The sequence below is a fragment of the Ascaphus truei genome, chromosome 3 (assembly GCF_040206685.1).
Source record: "Ascaphus truei isolate aAscTru1 chromosome 3, aAscTru1.hap1, whole genome shotgun sequence".
NCBI classification, from domain to species: Eukaryota; Metazoa; Chordata; class Amphibia; order Anura; family Ascaphidae; genus Ascaphus; species Ascaphus truei.
In genome coordinates, this window is record NC_134485.1 from 108304160 (window position 1) to 108320584 (window position 16425).

Sequence of the window (16425 nt, forward strand, 5' to 3'; positions counted from 1 at the left end):
CTTTCAAGTTTTCGTCTTCATCACAGAGCACAGCGTAAAATCTTGCATATTAATATCACTATTTATGTTTAAAGAAACCCGCACCCCATATCTAAACCTCTAAGAGCAGCATGTACATTTGACTCCATAGTTACTGTGGGGTTGGGGTCTACATTTGCAGAGCTATTTAGCAATTCTTAAACTAATCACTGAAAAGGGCAGAGAAGGGTTTTCACAGCTGAACGCGTTCACTTCATTGCAACATCAATCTCTGCTACCAAGTGGGACTGCCCTTTTGACTCACAAGTCAGCTTCCCAAATGGCAATAATTATCTGGTGGGGGCTAGATGGCATTTAAAATCCCTGACATGTTTAAGGGTGAGGAAATAAATGAGCACTGGGCTTACACTCTCGTCCACCATCTCAATAGAAAAAAGCTTCCCTTCCCCACGGGAGTTGCTCCATGTGCGGATCTGACCTTTATTGGTAACTCGAGCACGAACTGTCCACCTGCAAACAAGGCAGAGATGTTAGTGTTCAGCGGGGGTCAACGACCTGAATGTGAAGCCTGGCCCATCGATCGGGACATACAGCTATTCCATGTGCTTTCCCTCTCGCTCACCTTCCCTACAGCCCAAGGATCAGTATAAAGCCCTCACACCAGCAAGGGCCTGAGAGCAGCCCACCAGGGAGGCAGGACGTAGGCAATGGACGAGTGCTGTTGGCATGCCAACAAGCTTCACCATACAGATCAAGCCAGACTTGCCGTCTACGGTGCCGCGGTCGTGGCACCGAAGGGTTAACGCAGCGCCATCACGGCAGACACTGTCCCCCACATCGAAACACAAACACATCTCATCAATTGCTGGCAGCTTGCAAAACATCCCTGTTTTGCAAAGCGACTCATAGCTTACCCGGGTTCAGAATGAAGATGCAACATTCCTCACACCAACTACTACTATGGGAATGGGCCAATGTGCAGCTAATATGCGCTACAATGAGGTCTATGCTGGAAAAAGACAGGGCAGAAAGGGGCATACACGTGATTTGGGCTGCAGGAAGGTTTGCTGATGCAGGCAAAATATAGAAAAGTGCACAAAAAACATCTACAATCTTACTCTAGTAAATATCCTACAGTATAATTATGCTTTATGACATCAAGGAACTTGTATGTCAAAATGTTAATAGCCGTCAGTGGTTGTTAATTGCCCTTCACGTAAACAATTATGCATATGGGGTAAACATGCAGACGTGTGTGGGTAAAATCGGCCTTTGCAAAAAGCTAGACACCCGGGCATCAAAATTACTGGTGCTAGTCCCTTAATGGAATGTAAATAATACGTTACCATCCAGACAAACGATAAGGCAGAGACAGCACTCAGAAGGAAAGTTTGCAAAAAAAAAAAAAAACACTATATTGTCATAAACATCACATAGAACCCTCTGTGGGTTCGAAAAGTCGGTTCTATGTGATGTTTATGACAATACTATATAGTTTTTTTTTTTTGCAAACTTTCTTTCTGAGTACGGTCTCTGCCTTATCGTTTGTCTGGATGGTAACGTATTATAGATATATATATAGATATCTATATATATATATATATATATATATAGTACAGAGTAACCAAATGAAACCAAACAATATATATCAGAACAATTTGATCAGACTCGCGGGCAACATTGGAAAATACACTGGCACTGGTCTATAGGGCAGCCTCCCACAGATTATTAAGATAATGTTACCATCCATTTACATATGTGACCTATGGAGGTATACGATATACCACCATTTTCCCATGATCATACATGTCTAGTGGGATAGAAGGCAAATTAACACACCAGCTCGTCCATCCATATGCATGACCGATTTCCTGCAGCACAAATGCTTAGTGCTTTGGTGTCCCCATTTACTTACTTTGACTGGTAGGGGTTGAGACTGGCAATCGGCACCACCTTGGACTGAGACCCACCAGGGGTGCTCACACTCCCACCTCCAAACGTTTTAGATAATACTCGATTCGTGGAAGTGGGAGGGGCTGCGGGAACAGAAAAATCCATAGGAAACTCTTAAGGATGATCACAAAATAAAAAACACTTAAAGATGCAGTCGAATTATTAGACGCGTACAGGCGGATGTAAGCGAGTGCAGTGTTTACCCCCAAGTCATAAACCACATAAGCTTTTAAGCCTTCATAATACATTGAAGTAAAAATAACTATGGAACCCACAAGACCCAAGAGGAATAGTGCAGAGAAAATAAAGAGCCTTCAAGGGGTCTGGTCTAGAGGGAAGATTAGACCCCCTCCCCACACAACATCATGGCGCTGTCTGCAATGCAGCTATTACACAGGCTAATAAACATTTTTCCTGTAACGCACACTATTCCCATAAAAACCTCGAAAACAGCCTAGCAACTTAAACCAGCAATACAACTCCCCCCATTTGTATTATTTGTATATGTAAATATGTAAAGCGTGTGACAGGGGGGGTGGGAGATTTTGCTAGGGGGGAGCGCGGGCGGTTGCAGAGGCCCTGCGCCAGGGGATCGTGTGAGGCCCCTGCAACACTCCACTTACCAGGGACTGCTGCAGACTGCCCCAGGAGAGTCTTAGCTGTTTGCAACAGCAGAGGATCCGTATTCTGCCTGATTTGCTTTACTTATACTTATTTGTTTACCTCTAGCTGTTAGTCCCAGGCTTTGATTATAGATGGTGGGACTTGCACTGTATGTTAGCAATCCAATAGCCTCCTAGGAAGGGTTTAGCAATATTGCTTATTTGCATATCCTTTATCATATTTAGTGATTATCTGCATATAATCATTATAGGGTTTAGCAATATTGCTTATTTACATACCCTATATCATATCTTGGGATTATATGCACTATACAGGTTAGATGAACTTGATTTATTTAGACTAGGTTTATTCATCTGGTAAACCATATGCTCTCAGTGTTTAGAAATGTTGGTGTTGGAGGGGTGTTAATTAGGGAAGTACCACAGAACATTCCTATCTGTGGGAACGGGCTTGAAGAAGGGGCGTCAGAGGCCCCGAGATGTTCGTTGCCCCCCTACATTTTTGCGTGCATTGTACATTTTTCCTTCCCCCCCCTTTTTGTTGTCACATTGATATCCTTCATCCCCCTTTTTTTCACCCCCAACCACTCCTCTCCCTCCACATTATTGTAGTTATTTCACGAGATGTGATCTCCAGACCCTGACATATATTTGGGTATATTGTACAGCTGCTACACATTTTGCCAAATATATTTTTATTGACTTATTCATATTGACAATTGTCTATTGTATCCATTTGTGTGCTGGGGCCCTTCTGTATATATAACTGATTCTATCGGGGGCGGGGGCCCGGAGGTCCCCCCTGCCTCCGTGCACCAATTTATCTACAGGGTATATTTATACATTTAGTTCTTTGTGGAGTGCTACCTAACTAACATACTTTTTGTTACTCCACTTACCTTGTTTCAGCCGGTTGTGACACGCGTCGCCATGGCAACAAGGCGTCACATGACCCCGCAGCGTCATTTGAGGTGGAAGGTGGGAGGGGCGCGCCTTACCGGGTCAAGCTAGACAGGCGGGCGCAGCAGGAAAAGTTTGCGCTCCCCTGCCTTAGATAATGGCTACTTTAGTCCGTGTAATTCCGCAACTGCAATGTATCCCAAGGCCTCGGCGGCTCCGGGCGCGCTCATGCTGGCCGCTCTCAAACACATTGAAGCAATAATGTGTGGCCAGCGTGAGTGAGCACCCGCTCAGCGATTAGATGCTTGCAGAGCAAGCAAATTTGATTTTGCCGCTCGCAAGAGCGTCAGGTGAGCGGTTCGAGCAATGAGGGCGAACCAGCTCCGTGGCCGCGCCCCAGGACGAGCGTGCACCTAGCTGGCAACGAATCGCCCCGGCCGAGCATTGCGCGGCGCGCGAGTGTCAGCTCCCTGCCTGGCCTTAGATTACTAAAGTAACATTAAGTTAAAAAAAGGATGTGTGCTAGGTAGCACTCCTCAACCAAATCCGTATGGAAAGTAAATGATATGGTGCACGGGAACAAGGGGTAACCTCCAGCCCCCAAGCAAGTCAGTAATATATACAGGGGTCCCCAGCACACAATAAAGGAATAAAGACAAAATCTGTCAACAAGAGGATCAATGTATTGAATGTAATAGCAGCTACAAAATCAGCCCTGGCATAGGGTCTGGAGAGTACATCTTTTGGAGAAAAACAGTACAGAGGGAGTGGAGGGGAGGAAAGGGAACAAGGGGGATGAAACACAAAAAAACAACAAAAGGAAGGTGAACAACGTACAATACACGTAACGTTTAAGGCGATAAAAATGTAGGGGGGCGACGTTTCGGATGTAAAGGAAATGTAAAGAAAGTCTGACACTTATCTAAAAACCTGTCTGGTAACAAATGTTTCTCTCACAAAAGCTCTGTTAACTATTAAGGGACTTGTGTTGTTGCCAGCCTATAAACCAATGAGTAGTTACATCATTTTTTTAACCCGTAACCGAGCTAAGAAATACACGAATTAGGTGGCATAACCCCTCTAATAAATCACAGCAAAATCAAAGCATTTCAAAATCTACTCACTGCTTTCTTTTATTGCTACTTAGAAGTCAAACACCACCCACATTAAAGCTATTACCGTCTACAAGACAAAAAGCAGTCATTTCTCACTACAAAGACCAAAAAAATACACCAATTGAAACTAGTAAATTAAGTTCTAGTAGAACAGAATGCATTAAAAAAAAATTACACATTATACTGTACATATATATTTAAAGAGAATTACACCTTTAATTGGAGAAACAGGTTGCCTGCCTCGCAGAGCGGTTTAAAGTATCAATCCAAGCAGTACAGCAGGGCCCCGCTCATACGGCGGGTTCTGTTCCAGGCCGCCGCCATAAAGCGGAAATCGCCATAAAGCAAGGCCCTACTGTACTGTATCAGTTAGTTCTCCTGTGATCGATCAGCAAAGAGCCTGCTTCCCAGCGTTCACTAAATGGCTGACTTTCAGTGCCAATCAATCATTCAGTCAGTGTAACTCAGCAACTACAATGTATTCTTATATTACCAAGGTAAGATTGGTAATCACTGTAATTACTGTTACAGTTTGCAGCTCAAACTGCTGGGAATATTTACAACAATATACTGGACACCTAACAAGCTCCAATTGAATGGTTAAGGGCTCACTCCATAGCATCTTCCACACAGGGGAACTTGTTTGCTTGCTGGATGGTTGTGACAACTCTAATACAGAGTGCTTTTCCTGGTAATGTACAGGTTAATAAAGGCTTCAATCAGACTTAGAACTTTGCAACTAATATTGACAGATTTACTATAAATCATTCTTCCTGTTATTACACAGGTTATTAAGAATTTATATTAGCGTTAGGGACCCCTGAATTGTGGTTTGCCGTGAAGTTGGCTCAGGGGCTTACAACAATTTTGGCCAAAAATGTCAAACTAAAAGACCATTTTACTTAATAGATATTTATACATATATATTTAGGCACTGTACCGTGTATGAGTTTCACTTGATGTGCTAAAACTGAGTTTTGTCTGTGTTTTATGTTCTGTCTCTGGTTTTAAATATTTACAACAAAACAGGAAAGTGTCACAAATAATAATAATAGCATGTTTTTGTATAGCGCTGCTAGTTATACGTAGCACTTTTTACAGAGACATTTTGCAGGCACAGTCCCTGCCCTGTGGAGCTTACAATCTATGTTTTTGGTGCCTGAGGCACAGGGAGATAATGTGACTTGCCTAAGGAGCCGACACTGGGAATTGAACCAGGCTCCTCTGATTCAAACTCTCAGTGCCAGTCAGTGTCTTTTACTCACTGAGCCACTCCCTCTCCCAAAGAGCTTGCACTGCTGGGGAGGTGGGCTAAAACCGGCTATAGAAACCAAAGGATGCTCAGTATATTACAACTCATTAAAAATGGCATTAAGAGCTAAATGCAATATCCTACATCTATGTGTGTTATTTTTGTAAGGATTGCTCCTTTAATACATTGCCGCTTTTCTGTAGCGGAAAGAAATGTAGTATACTTGTGACTTGGATAGGATTTAAGCAATGGAACAATTGGAAACACGACATATTGATGGCATTAGCGTGCCACAAAGAGGCTCACCGGAGTGATGCTGTGGCTTGCTGGGAGCTGGGGCAGGTGCAGGAGCTGCAGGCTGTGCCGGTCCTTGCCCTGTAAAGCATGAAGAGAAGTGTCAGCGAGACGGTAGCAGCAGAACGATCCTAACGTGGGAGTGTGTGACTGGAAACCTGCCGCAGAACAACATCAATAAGAAGTTTAACAATTCCCTTCAAACCATTTGGTCCACTTTTAAAACTCAAAAATAATCACAAGTGCCGGGTAGCCGCTCCGGCTGGGCTAGCTCGGCCTTACAGTTTAAAGCTCTCGCGTCGCATGGGCCAAGAGGAAGCCGAACGGGACGATGTCACAGCTTCTGATTTGCCAGGAGGGTGCGGGGAGCTTGGAAAAGCGGCCATTACGGGATCCCTGCTAGTTGAGGAGCTGCCGGCCCTACTACGGAGGTAAGCATCTCCGGAAGCAGGAGATCCCCCCCCCCCCCGGAGCCAACATTAACGCGGTTCAACTCCGGAGAGACCCCCCTGCCTCAAGCCTGAGTTAAAAAAAATTATGAAAAAACAAAAACATGCTTGGATTGCTGCTTAACGTTTAATAGTTGTTGCATTTATCCAAATGCCAGACACTACCCAGAGGAGGAATTCTCATGTCAGTAAATAGGGCAGGTTAAAGATCAGAGGGCCAAGCATTATAAACTACAGGTAGAGGGTAGACAATAAACCTGGAATCGGAACAAACGCAAGTGACATTTTCTAAAAGGAGGGGAAGGAATAGTTTTAAGGGCTGTATCTATACAGCTGTCCTGCATCATTTTAGTGTTGGGCTGGGTAATACCAGTCCTCAAGGGCCACCAACAGGTTAGGTTTTCAGGACCTCTGCTTCAGCACAGCTGTTGCAGTCTTTGACTGAGCCACCTGTGCTGAAGCAGTGATATCCTCAAAACCTGACCTAAATGGCCCTCGAGGGCTGGAGTTGCCAACCCCTGTTATAGAGCAAGAGAGCACTTTTCAGGGAGCAAAGAAATGACACACCCTCCCCCTCGCAAACACGCATCGCTCGTACTGTCACGTCAGCACACCGGGTCACGTTCTATTTCAAAAGAAGTGACATATGAAATGATACATTTCTCAAGTGAGCAGATGGCACGGAGCAGCAGATGTAGCAATACGTAGACAGCACAATCGCAGATGAGTTATCGTGGGGTTCAGAATCAATACATAATCACATCCGTTAAACTGCCAGGAAAAAAAAAAAAAAAAAAGAGCAGAGAATACCGACGTGTAAACAAATAAAACTCACCGCACGTAGCTGACAATTCGATCAAAATTGTAAATGAGGTTATCAGGCCTAATCATTTTTCTGAACAGGTGGCAAATATCTTGAGTCACTACAGGCTTGTGGGTGGGAAGCTCAATTGCTCATTGATTCAGAGTACAGACAAAAGGCAGAAATGTCTCCTTTTGTAAGGGTCCAGAGTGTAACTTTTTCTTAATTTTGAATCTTGAATAAGTATGTGGGGGGTTTTTTTTTTTTGAGGCCCTGTCTAGGACATGCACCAATGTTATATTCATGGTGTTCGTCGTTCCACGTAAATCAAAACTACCAATTTTAGGATGTACTGACTGGTGACGGTCTTACACACAAATAAGCTTTGCCACTTGGAAGAGGCCATTTAAATCTGTGTGTGGTGGAGAGAGGAACCCAGCTCTGGGGTCATGTAATTGCTAGTATAGTGATCACAACCCCATTAGAAGAAACGTTAGAGGAAGTAATATTCAGTTCCGATCACAATTGCTAAGAGCTGAAGTAGTAATCTCCCCTATAAACAAGCACAATGTCCAGGACATCGGGACATCAGAAGGCCACCACTTAATGACATGGACTCAACCCACGGGGTACTCCAAAGGTTAATTGCACATATAACTGCATATAGCAGGCAATTCATTGGCTTGACGATCAGCCCTTGCAAGTGCTGGGAATGCAACCGATCTTGAGGGAACAAATCTAAACCAAGAGCTGTATGCGGCCTGTTCCTGTACCCTCATTATATGGCACTGGATTTCCAATCTTCCCCATGACCATGTCAGCAGACTTCAGCACCTCCATCTCCATCACTATGATCACCCGCCTATAAAACAGAAAAGCAGGTGTTACAACTGCAGCACCAAATCAGCAAGCAAATGACCCCAGCACCCACTACACCACACCTCATTTAATGCGAATGTGAAGGAAGCATTGCTCTACACACAGGAAAACACGAGAGAAAAACAATGGGGGAGTTGGTAACAGGAAGAAATGTGTTACAGTATATAGGATCTCATACACCACCACTAAATATTACAGCATATGGAACTATATACACCAATGCATCCTAATTGTGGGGATCCAACTCTTAATACATTCACATGGTGTTGGAGGGTTTCTACTAGTAGTGACAGGATATCTGGATGCCAGACCCATATAGCCTTAGTTCGCAAGTTGCACTTGTGTGATGACCAGAAACACTAGCTATAAAAGTACAGTCACACACCCAGGAGTTAAGCCCCCCCACAAAAAACAAATTCCAGTAATTAGGTCTTTGAAACATTACATGGCAGACTATTATAAAGCCTTTTCATCAGTTTTGCACAGCACAAATTAGAGGACACAGAGCCACCACAAAATATGCTACATGTATAAGGCTGTGGCCTAGCAGCCTGCGCGGCAGGCGGCACGTGCACCCAAGTCCCCCGGTCTGCAGGGAACTGCAGGGAGAAAGACAGGGGGGGTGTGACGGCCATGACATCACCCGGCAGGTTCGCCCTCATTGGCTGAACCACCAGGGGGCGTGGCCTAGCGCTCCATCGCGACTCCTGCTCTCAATTTTCTTGAGTGCAGAAGTTGGTCGGTTTGGCGCGGCAGCCCCCCCTCGCAGCGGGCCCGGCCCCATTGTGGGGCGGATCTTAACCCTGCAGCGTCCGCCACAGCGGGCGCTGCAGTAGCAGCAGGGACCTGGCCTTAGAAAGGACTAAACCTGTGTTTTTTTTTTTTTGCTTAAGGAGACAGAGATATATATAATTTATCTTTGCTACCTAGACTTTGCATTCTGTACCCCCATCCACCTACCCAACTTTATTTTCTGTACCACCCCCTCTAAATTATTGGAAAAAACGAATAAAATTGGAGTTGAAAAATAAATACAAGTGCCTCTCTGTAACCTTAATTTCAGAATAGGACCAGGGGGGCAAACTATTTTAACACCAAAAGCGAGTATGTATAATGTGAACTAAATCACAGTCACAAAAAAAAAAAAAAATGCTAATCTATATAAATCTAAAGATACATAAATTGTTTCATCACCAAATATAGAAAAAATACAATTGCAATAAGTGTAAAATAAATATGTGAATAATCGAGATATAAAGGAAATCCACACGACAGTCAATACGGATTCACAAACGAGTCAAGAGAAGAATTGAGTCTAGGGCAGCCTCCTAATGAATACTAGATCCAAAACACAAAAATGAGGCGTGCGCTCTCCATAACATAATGTAATACATTTTAATACCACAGCATCAGATAAGCACTCTGTTACAAGATAAAGAAAAATAATTCAGCATATAGACAAAAAAATAAATTAAAAAAAACACCATAGATAGTAAGCTCCACGGGGTAGGGACTGTGCCTGCAAAATATCTCTATAAAGCGCTGCGTACAACTAGCAGCGCTATACAAGAACATGCTATTATTATTATTATTATTATTAAGACTTTGCTTGTTATCAGCCGGCCTGGATAGAAGAGGGTTATCCAGGTTTTGGAGGTAGAGCGCTTCAATTAAGCTATTTAATTGTTTTTACCGTCCCCGGTCAGATATAAACAACTTGGTTAATTTTTTCCATATGGCTCCCTTCAAAACATGGACACCAGCGTGATGACATCACCAACATTCCAACATCACTTGCCACTGATCAAGTCACACTGCAAGTGACGAAACGCGTTGGGATTCTGCAGCTGTCGTCAGTGTTTTGAAGTGAGTCATGAGGAAAAAGTTAAACCAAGAGGTTTATATCTGACCAGTGGCAGTAAAAGCAATTCAACAGCTTAATTGTAGGCCTCTACCACAAAGATCTGTGAACAAACCTTCTCCTATCCAGGCCGACTGGGACCAGCAATATCGTCTATATGCTGAATTTCATTTTTTATCTTGTAAGTGAGCACTTGTCTGATGCTGCGGTGTTAAAATGTATTACGTTTCTACGCTATGGAGCACACGCTCCTCATTTTTTATACATACAAACACCATTGGCATGCACCGCATGAGGCATCCAGCAAGGCATACAATATTAATAACCAGCAAAATCGATACGCTTCAGTAAATACCTGGGGGTTAGGGGGGGTTGCAGAAGAACAATACACGTGTGCATGAGCCTGTACAGCTGGAGATGGGTGAAGGAAAGGTAGGGGGGGGGGGGGAAAGCTTCACAGTATAGCAATGATGGGATGACTGGGACAGGCAAGAAAAAAAATTAAAACCAAAATACCTTCCATCTTTCAGGTTGTTTACAATGTATCGGGAGACTTGACAGATACAGTTGGTTGCAAGGCGATTATCATCCACCAGAGGATTCAGCTGAGTAGCCAACATAAAAGCTGTTGGAAACAAAAATAAATAGGAAATGCCGTAAGTTTTGCAAACTCAAGGACATCAGAGATCACATAGATGGAGTGATCAGGTACATGGATCCTAGTAATTGTTTTGTCATCTAGAACGGTTAATGAAGCTGTTGTATTGTGCAAAGATTAGACAATGAACACACCTATTAAGAAATAACTTTGTACATAAACTGTGGTAGGCCTCGTTCAGGGTTCCGGCTTCGGAGAGTTGGCGTGCTTACGGACGTCCGAAACAATGTATTTAAAGTTAATAGCGGTTGTCAGGGTAGCAGCTGCCCTGTCGCCGAAGTACGGAGTTGACGCTTGCTACAGTTTCAATAAACAACTCAAGTTGTTTTTTCAAGCTGCAGCAGCGTCACTGGTACTTCGGCTCCAATCAAATCATTCTTGAAAATGATTTCAACAGTGCAACACCGATCCCTAACCTCACGTCTGTAGCCCCGCTTCCTGAAAGCTTGAAAAGGTCTGCTGGGGATGATGTGCACACATCGCCCAGCAGACTGCCGTCGCACACGCGGACCCTCCACCTCCTGTCTCTGGCACCCTGAACTCGGCCGTAGAATGATCAACCAGCCTGTCCAATCTGACATGGAGAAGGTAGTAAATCTTCAGCCAGAAACTCCCATTTCAGTGATCCATCATCCAATCCCAAAGAGGCTTCCCCTTCCTGAATCCCACACTCTGATGGCCATTAACAACTGAATACTGTGCAAAAACGTATAGTAAGCAATGGACATAAGACATTGGGTAGTTAGTAGATCTATACATTTACATACTGTGAAAACTTCACCATTTTCAGATTTATAAAAAAACAAAAACATTTCTGATGTGCAATAGCAGCCATGATACATTTCTATGTACATCCTCTAGCAATATCTGTGCCATTTAGTACTCTGATAGATATGCTGCTTGGGGAATCCAGCAGTATCCCATTCTATGCAAATCCTCTTCACACACATCCCACATGCTAAATCTGCCCTGCACAGATCATAGTTATAGTGTGTCCTTTTGCATAGCATTGTGCCACTCATTTGCTGGGTTGGTTGGGGTGCAGAACACGACCTGCTGCGTCTCTTTAGTTTTAGCAGTAGCGCCACCTAGCATCACTAACAGGCATCTCTGGTTGTCAGCACTCACTGGTGGAGGCTGAAAAAAGGTTGAGTTGATTTAAAAAAAAAAAAAAAAAAAAAAATAACTATTGGAAACAAAATGAAAAAAATAAAAGTATTTTTAACAATGTTTGGGGATATTTGGATCATAATATATTACCAGCCACTGGGAATTCAATGTATTGTGACTGACGTAATCCCTCCAGTGTTTAAGAAGAAAAAAAGCGCACAAAAATACAGCAGGCTTCAGATACCCAGTTTGGAGATACCTTTATATATTTATTTGGGCACAGAGTTATGATGACAAATACATGGTTACAAATACAAATTTATGGTGGAAGTTCCTTCAAGTCATTCTATCTGGCATTGTCCATTTTAAAGGAGCAATTCACACCGTTTTATATTTATCAGGTTTGAAGCAAGGGGGTCTCTGAAGCTGAACCCCGTTAATTTCAGCTGCGGGGACCCCCTGCTTCTGGAGATACTTACCTCCGCGGTAGGTGCCGGTAGCCGCTCTGGCTGAACTAGCTGGGGTTTAAAGTTTAAAGCTCCCGCGTCACATGGGCAAATAGGAAGCCGAACGCAATGACATCACGGCTTTCTATTGCCCCGCAAGGCGCTCGAGGTTTGAAACTCTGCCATTATGTGAATGTGGCTATTGTGTGAATAGCCGAGCGGCTACCGGCACCTCCTACATCTCCAGAAGCAGGGGGTCCCCAGAGTTAAAATTAATGGGATTCAGCTCTGGAGACCCCCCGCTCCAAATCAATGTTAAAAAAAATGTTTTTTTGCTTTGATTGTTACTGTAAAGCCCCAGTGAGAAATGTTTGCAATAAAGATGCAGGCCGCCTGTAACACCTTTTAGGGGAACCAACAGGAGAGCCGTCTAATATGGGAATTAGTGAACAGAGCTTCCAAAATCTCACAAGTCGCTTCAACTGGGCAGTACACAAATAACTTGCCATCAATATTTCTGGTGAATTCTCAATCAGCATTCCATTTCAATGACGTTATTAGGACAACAAAAAACCAAGAACGGCAATTCCTAAAAGAAATGTTTCATTATGTGTTTTTTCCCTAACAACCCCCCACCCCCTCCCCTATTTGAAAGGATTAGAAAGGGGTCCATCACCAAAATCCCTAAACTACCACAGAAACCACACATCTGTGGTGCACGTCGGCATTCCTTCTCATAACTCCTGACCGGCTTACAATTTTTACTCATTAGTTTTATATTATTCTTGCTATTTCTACATTGTGGACTTTTTTACACTATATGTTTTCAGACTGATACTCGGTGCGTTCTTTGTTTTTTTTCCCTTTCTGTTTGCGAGAGATCCTTCGGGAGCTCTCACTTAGGAGTTAATGGGGTACTCCTGCTAATGGCTGCAAGGGGATTTCCGTATTGTTTCGGTTACACGTGGGACAGCTCGAGCACGGATTTCTCAAACATACCACAGATACGGTTAGTTTTCCTTAGAAATCATTTAAGATCACTGAAAAACGATTTTTTCCGATGAGAAATAGGGCAGTCATCAATACTCCAGAAAAACACCATCAACAGCATCTTATGTAAAGGAGCATATATAGGAAGCAGGGCTTCGAAGAAGTTCTACCTTGTTAATGAATTCATATAGATTTCTTCGTTTTTAACCATTTAATAAACGTACTGTACAATGTTGAGGTGTTCTGCGCTTGTCTTTCACAGAAAAATAAAATGACACACAATCTGGAGTTTCCTATATGGTGGTTTCTCAGACCCTGGGTAGTTTGGAAAGCATTATCCTCACCCGAAATTGAAACGTGGAGGCCCCCTCTCAATCTCGGGCGAGATTTTCCCCAACAAAATACCCCAATTTCTCTTGGGTATAGGGGTTTCCATCCCCAATGAAGGTGCTATTATGCACTAAAATCGTGGATGCCGTTATGACTAAGGCCGCGCTTATAGTGCTGGCGACGCGACCGATTACGTCACATGTCGCCGTCAGCGAAAGTTATCATTTGTTTTTTAGCGACTGTCGCCAGTGACGTCACTAAAGGGGCAGGCTGTGCAATTTGATTGGTTTAGAGACAGTCACATGTGGCGACTGTCTCTAATCAAATTTAGCCGGCTTCCAAATTTTCAGTCGCTCCGTCGCTGTCGCGTTTACTATAAGCGCTTGCGACGGAGTAAATTGATTTGTTTTAGAGCGATGTTGCGTCGCCGTCTCAAGGCACTATAAGCGCAGCCTAACATTTAAAGTAACTATGGCTTGACCAACTTTATTTCCTATTCACTTCTGGTGTGCTTGACTTTAGCCTATTTGATTCTTCCGTGTAGGATAGTGTAGAAAAAGTTCTGGTTTTGACCTTGCATATTTGGTCATCTCAATTTGCTGACACTGAATTAATAATAATAGCATGTTCTTGTATAGCGCTGCTGGTTTTACGTAGCGCTTTACAGAGACATTTTGCAGGCACAAGTCCCTGCCCCGTGGAGCTTACAATCTATGTTTTTTGGTGCCTGAGGCACAGGGAGATAAAGTGACTTGCCCATGGTCACAAGGAGCAGACACCGGGAATTGAACCATGTTCCCCTGCTTCAAACTAAGGGCCGAGATTAATCTTTTGTAAGTATAGTTATAGCGTTTCACCCATTGATATTTAAGATGGCTGCCGCTATGGGTGGAGCTTATGTGAAGGTCCTACAAAGTTGTAAGAAAATATCAGAGGTAAACACTGAAATAAGAGCACTCCGATATGGGCACAATAGTACTCTAATAAGGAGCACTACATAAAAGTCTGTTATCTGCGCTACAATTATTTTCAAAGTTAAATCACCTTAATAAAATGATATCGAAGGTACATAATAAGGGGAATACTTTTATTCTACTGCAAGTTAAATGGACTTTGGCGAGACTGGCTTAAGGGCAGTAAACACAAAATACTGATCGGGAGGAGTGACACTGCGTGGGGTCATTCGAGAAATGAGCGTGACTGGTGCACAGTTAACAGGTTCTCTTTCACTGAAACTTAATCTGATATCCAAAACAAATGGTAATCATTGTGATTAATTACATTTAAAAATCAAGGCAACAAGTGGAGCATATCAACACTATTCACAAATGTATAGCACCTTTAAGCGAGACCCATAACATACACAGTGCATGCAGTAGAAACAATACCCACAGGAGAGAGTGTTCATGCCATCGCTCATCAGCAAGCGATAACGAGGGGGACCATTGGCCGTACTGATTGGGCGAATATTCTGGAAGAGAAAATAAAACCAATCCAGGTTCAATCCTTCACTTATCAGAACCCCTTCAAATAAATATAGGACCAGTGACAGCAAACTTAAGAGTTGCACGCATAGACACAGTTATTAATGCATATACAACTGGTACGTGTATGTGATTTAACTTTAGTCAGTCATTCTTATTGGCATAGCTAGTCTAAACCAGTGAGTGTCAACTTTTTTTTACATTGTGCACCCCCTGCTAGAAAATACTTGTTCAGCAAACCCCTAAATCAATTGTATTACCTACTCGGACTATTGCTAACAAAACTGTGTGACCGATCCCAAGCAGTATGGTGTCCTGAGCAATAAGGCCCCAAACTACACCTCAGTCTGTGCAGACAGCATTGGTGGTATAGCTGTCGATCATTACCAGAGCTTCCATAGTCACGCCCCACAATGTCTTGCAGCTGTGGATGCATAGCCTTGTGGGAAGCGACTTTGGAATCTCCTGCTCTAACCCACTCTAAGGTCGAGCTCATGGTGGCGGCGTCACTATGTGTGAGCACATCTGGGAATCTTACCTGATTGCCTATGGTAGTTCCTCAAGTGCGCGTGTCAACACTGCTACATTTTGCCGCCACAACTCAAATCGAGATTTCGGGCTGCAGTCGCATAGTGTCACGTGAGCTGGTTCAGCCAATGAGGGCGAACCAGCTCTGTGACCCGTTCACCATGCCCCCAATCTCCTGCAGCTAGCGCACACATCACTGGGGCTACAGGAGTGTGCACGCCACAACCATGAGCTAGGCCTATGGTGCAGTCTGGGGCCTTACAAAGTACGCAGTCCCCATATGGGCTCAGATATCCACTATACTGCCTGGGATATGCCATTACATATTTTTTTTGTCAGGCCCCTAGTGGTTGCCAAACCCTGTTGGGAATCTCTGGTTTACAAACATTTTAATCTATACAAGAACTTACGATGACTTGCAGAGTTGGCTTGGAAACAGATTCTCCTTTCAAAATATTCTAAAAAGGAAGAGAAAGATTTTAGATGCATAACTTGAGCCTACTATATACAGTACACGTGGCAATCATACATATCCAACCTATTTACAAAGAGAGGGGGCATTATATATATATATATATATATATATATATATATATATACACATATATACACACACACAATGTTGTAACAATGTAGCACACACAGTCTCCAAATAATCCATAATCCTGATGCTTGTCACGTAGAGAATAAGACAAATGTCTAGCTACCAGAACCAGTCCGATAACCGAGGGACAGCACACAGTGAGTAGAAATGCAAAAATAGATTGTATTG

The 16425-nt window shown here is 43.3% G+C and overlaps 1 protein-coding gene across 1 annotated transcript in view; it reads right to left on the reverse strand.

Moving 5' to 3' along the window:
• RPA1 (replication protein A1) overlaps positions 1 to 16425 on the reverse strand; it is a 35481-nt gene that overhangs the window by 18132 nt on the left and 924 nt on the right. Inside the window, exons 2-8 of the mRNA XM_075589304.1 lie at positions 16064 to 16111; positions 15034 to 15112; positions 10624 to 10732; positions 8141 to 8229; positions 6129 to 6197; positions 1895 to 2015; positions 387 to 489 (exon numbers count right to left, since the gene is read on the reverse strand). Coding sequence (XP_075445419.1) covers positions 387 to 489; positions 1895 to 2015; positions 6129 to 6197; positions 8141 to 8229; positions 10624 to 10732; positions 15034 to 15112; positions 16064 to 16111 — 618 coding nt within the window. The remainder of the gene's footprint in view (positions 1 to 386; positions 490 to 1894; positions 2016 to 6128; positions 6198 to 8140; positions 8230 to 10623; positions 10733 to 15033; positions 15113 to 16063; positions 16112 to 16425) is intronic.